Raw genomic sequence first — 3595 nt, 5'->3', positions numbered from 1 at the left:
ACGTGTACATGTTCATGTAGGTGCAACTGAGGCTGGAGGGTAATGCCATTGAATGCCTTCCTCAATTGCTCTCCCCGTGATTTTGGGCCAGTGTCCAGTGGCCCCCTGAGCCTGGAGCTTCCTATTGGCTAGGCTGACCGGCCAATGAGCTCCAGGGATCTGTTTGTCTCTCTCCCGCCCCCAGCACTGGGGTTACAGGCACCCACCCTGTGCCCAGCTTTTAAGGGGGTACCAGAGAGCCGAACTCAGGTCCTCATGAAGGACAGATGCCTCACTGACTGAACCATCTCCCCAGCCCCCCTCAAAGCGGTCTTTGGCGTCATTACCCACATCTGTATGGCCAGGCCTCTGGCGTCACCTGTAGCTTGCCAGGCTCAAGCTCCTCCCCTATGCTCCTAAGCTATTGTCTTCTCCCTCTGAGTTGCTACGAACTGAGATGGTTGTTTATTCTGCCGCCCCCCACCCCGCCCTCACAACCCCCACACAAGAGTGCACCAGAGAAGGTATTGAGGAGGTCAGCAAAGGATAGAGGGCAGACGGGGCAAGGGATGTGGTAGCCGTAGAAGAAAGGCTGGTGCATAGGACCAAGAGCGCAGAGCGCTCCCGGTCATCAGACCATCGTGCTGAGGGTAGAGGAGTCCTCTGCGCGCACGGGCTGCGCAGGAGCCCGCTTGAGGGGGCGCCGGGTCTCGTCCCGGTTCTGCCACACGTAGTGGATCAGATAAGCCGCTACCAGTGTCAGCCAGCCCCCCATGGTAACTAGCAGGGCCACATCAGTGCTCCGTCGGGTCCCACCTCGTCCGGTGCCACACAGCTCTTCCTCCCTAGTCAACAGAAGGAACTCCTGTCCCACGAGATCTGGTCGGGCTCCTGGACCACACACGATGCCTGTCCCAGAGCCTGGAGCTAACCTCACCTGCCTGAGCACTTCCTGTAGGGCACAGTCGCAGTGCCATGGGTTGGCAGACAAGTTCACTTGGATCTGCAGCCCCATGAAGGCTGCCACAGGCACGGATGCTAGCTGGTTGGCAGAGAGGTCAAGGTGGCGCAGAGTACCCTCTAGGCCCTGGAAAGCAGCCCCTGAGAGGTGGACAAGGACATTATGAGACAGGTCTAATTCTTCCAGGACAGGCAAGTGCTGGAAGGCACCCGCTGGCACTGATGCCAGTTGGTTGGCATCCAGGTAAAGCTTTCGGGTGTTGTTGGGGATGCCACTGGGCACCACACTCAGGCCAGCCTGGCTGCAGCGGAATGTCTGTTCGCCAGCTTCTTCCGCTATGTAGCAACCCTGGGGCATGGCCCCAGGGCTGGGCACAGAAGCCCCTGTGCTTATCACCAGCAGGAAGGGCAGGAGGCCAGGAGCTAGTAGGAGCATGGTCACAGATAAACATAATCCTTGAGTGGAGGAGAATCTGGGCAACAGACGATCCTAGGAAGAAAGACCAGAGTTAGGATACTAAGTCCCCCTGAAACTCTCTCCTGCTGGGGTCCCTTGGTGGGGTCTCTTTGGGCCAGAACCTCTCCTTTGGGGGCTTTCTCAGCCCTAGATCTGTCTGTCTGTCTGTCTGTCTGTTTTCGACAGGCTTCTAGGGGGAAAGAATCCCTTAGGCTTGAAGCTTTTAGGTTCTATTGATTCTAGGTTAATCTACGAGGTCCCTTTGTCCCTTTGCCCTGTTGAAATGGTCCTGGCAGGTTCCCAACTATTGCTTCTGTTTTTATATTCCTCTCACTTCTTGAAATAAATATTTCTGTCCTCCACATACCTGTGTGTCTGCCAGGGAAGCCAGACACACACCAGGGGGTCTGGTTGGCACTAATGTAAAGACAAGAGGGACAGATCAGTGATGGGCCTCCAGAGTGTTCAGCCAGACTGTTCAAGCAGGTAACAGGTACTCACGGTCCCACCTTCTACTCTCATCAGCCCCCTTTTCTGGAAACATCCACCCTCTGCCTTCCCCAGCTCTGTGCTTATGGCCCTGCTCATCTTCCCTCCTCTCCCTTTCCTTCCTGCCTCTCACCCCAGTTGGTGGCAGAGTCCTCTCCTGTGCTGTTACCTTTCTCCCCGGAAGTAGTCCCCCTGCCAGTGGGCTCTGGAGACCCGCTTCCTCCTTCAGAAGTCCTGTTTGCTTGCTGAGGCTGGAAGCTGCGACCTGGGGCCCAAGTGTATAGAGTTTCCTGGCATGTGACTCTGGGCCCCAGGTGTCAGATACCTGAGCCATGGCCTGGCCAGGCAATGCCAAGAGAGAGCAGATCCCAGACCCTGATGAACTGTGTGTGGGAGGACGGGCCTGGATTCCACTCCTTGCCTCAGGCTTTCCTCCCACAACTCAGTGCTTGCTTCCTTCTATCTGCTGCTGAAAACTGCCTTCCGGAGTCTCCTTTTCTCATCCAGAGCCTGGCTGGCCAAAAGGATGGCTGCTTGGTTGAACCCTGCAATTCCACTTCAGCAACTTGCAACTCAAGCCTTCCCCCACTGTTCTGTATTCTCTGTAGGCCTCATGGGCCTTTTGTTAGCCAACATCCCTCTGTCTTTTCCTCGGGCTAACCCTCTTGACTGCCAGGGGGCGCTGTGGTTCAGTTTCAGTTTGCTGCTGTAGATGGTTATGCCAGGCTTTTGAAGGCTCTTGAACGCTCCTGAAGCCTGATGCAGTACCAGGCTTAGGAGTTTTCCAGCCAACTTTTCTGTGCCATGATGTTCTTGGTCTCTCAGGATGGCATTTTGAGTCCTTCTTCATGCCTGAGAACCAAAGCTGGCTAGGATGACTTTTTATTTTTCAAGGCCTCATCCTAAGAACTGTTAGCAGGTCCCACCCCACACCATCTCCTCTCCTGATGTCCTCTGGGGAGTGGGAAGGAAGGACTTGAGGCCACAGAGTGTTTTGTGTGTGTCTCTGAGTCCTTGTGTCTGAACAAAGGAAGCTCATGGAGAGGCCCCATGAGGTGGAGTGGACAGGAGAGAGCTCGTGGAGGTGAAATTCAGATGCTCTCTTTCAGTCTGGCTTCATGGTTGCACCACTGAGACCTGTTTTCCTGCTCCACCTTACCTCCCGTGCTTGCAGAGGCACGGGTGACCGCAAGTCATGGATATGGAGGTCTGTGTAGACCAGCAGTTCTTAACCTGTGGGTCACGACCCCTTTGGGGTTTCAAACGACTTTTTCACGGAAGTCATCTTAGACCATTGGAAAACACAGACATTTACATTACGATCCATAACAGCAGCAAAACTATAGTTATGAAATAGCAACAAAAATAATTTTATGAAAAAAAAAAAAATAATTTTATGGCTGGGGCCACCACAACCTGAGGAACCGTCTTAAAGGGTTGCAGCGTTAGGAAGGTTGAGAACACTGATGTAGAGGAGCCGTCCAGCACCTTAGCTCATGGGCTTCTCCTGCCAGCCGACCACATTGCTGCCACCTCACAGCCTGGTCCCCTGTGGTGTCATACCCACACCACCTCCTGTTTGGTGTAGGTGCTACAGTGACACACGGGAGCTCAAAAGAAGGAACCACCCCGCTGAACCCCCTCAGCCTGCAGGAGCTCAAAAGAAGGGACCATCCCGGGCCGGGCGGTGGTGGCGCACGCCTTTAATCC

At 54.7% G+C, this 3595-nt stretch overlaps 1 protein-coding gene across 1 annotated transcript; it reads right to left on the bottom strand.

Annotated features, from left to right (window-relative positions):
- Positions 1-552: 552 nt before the first annotated feature.
- Lrrc3c (leucine rich repeat containing 3C) lies at positions 553-1375 on the bottom strand. The gene has a single exon (XM_057776902.1). It carries the CDS (start codon positions 1373-1375, stop codon positions 611-613), a length of 765 nt encoding a protein of 254 aa, XP_057632885.1. The 3' UTR covers positions 553-610.
- Between the last annotated feature and the right edge of the window lie 2220 nt (positions 1376-3595).

Source organism: Chionomys nivalis, chromosome 7 (genome assembly GCF_950005125.1).
Source record: "Chionomys nivalis chromosome 7, mChiNiv1.1, whole genome shotgun sequence".
Classification (NCBI taxonomy): Eukaryota; Metazoa; Chordata; class Mammalia; order Rodentia; family Cricetidae; genus Chionomys; species Chionomys nivalis.
This window is presented reverse-complemented; position numbering and strand designations above follow the sequence as displayed.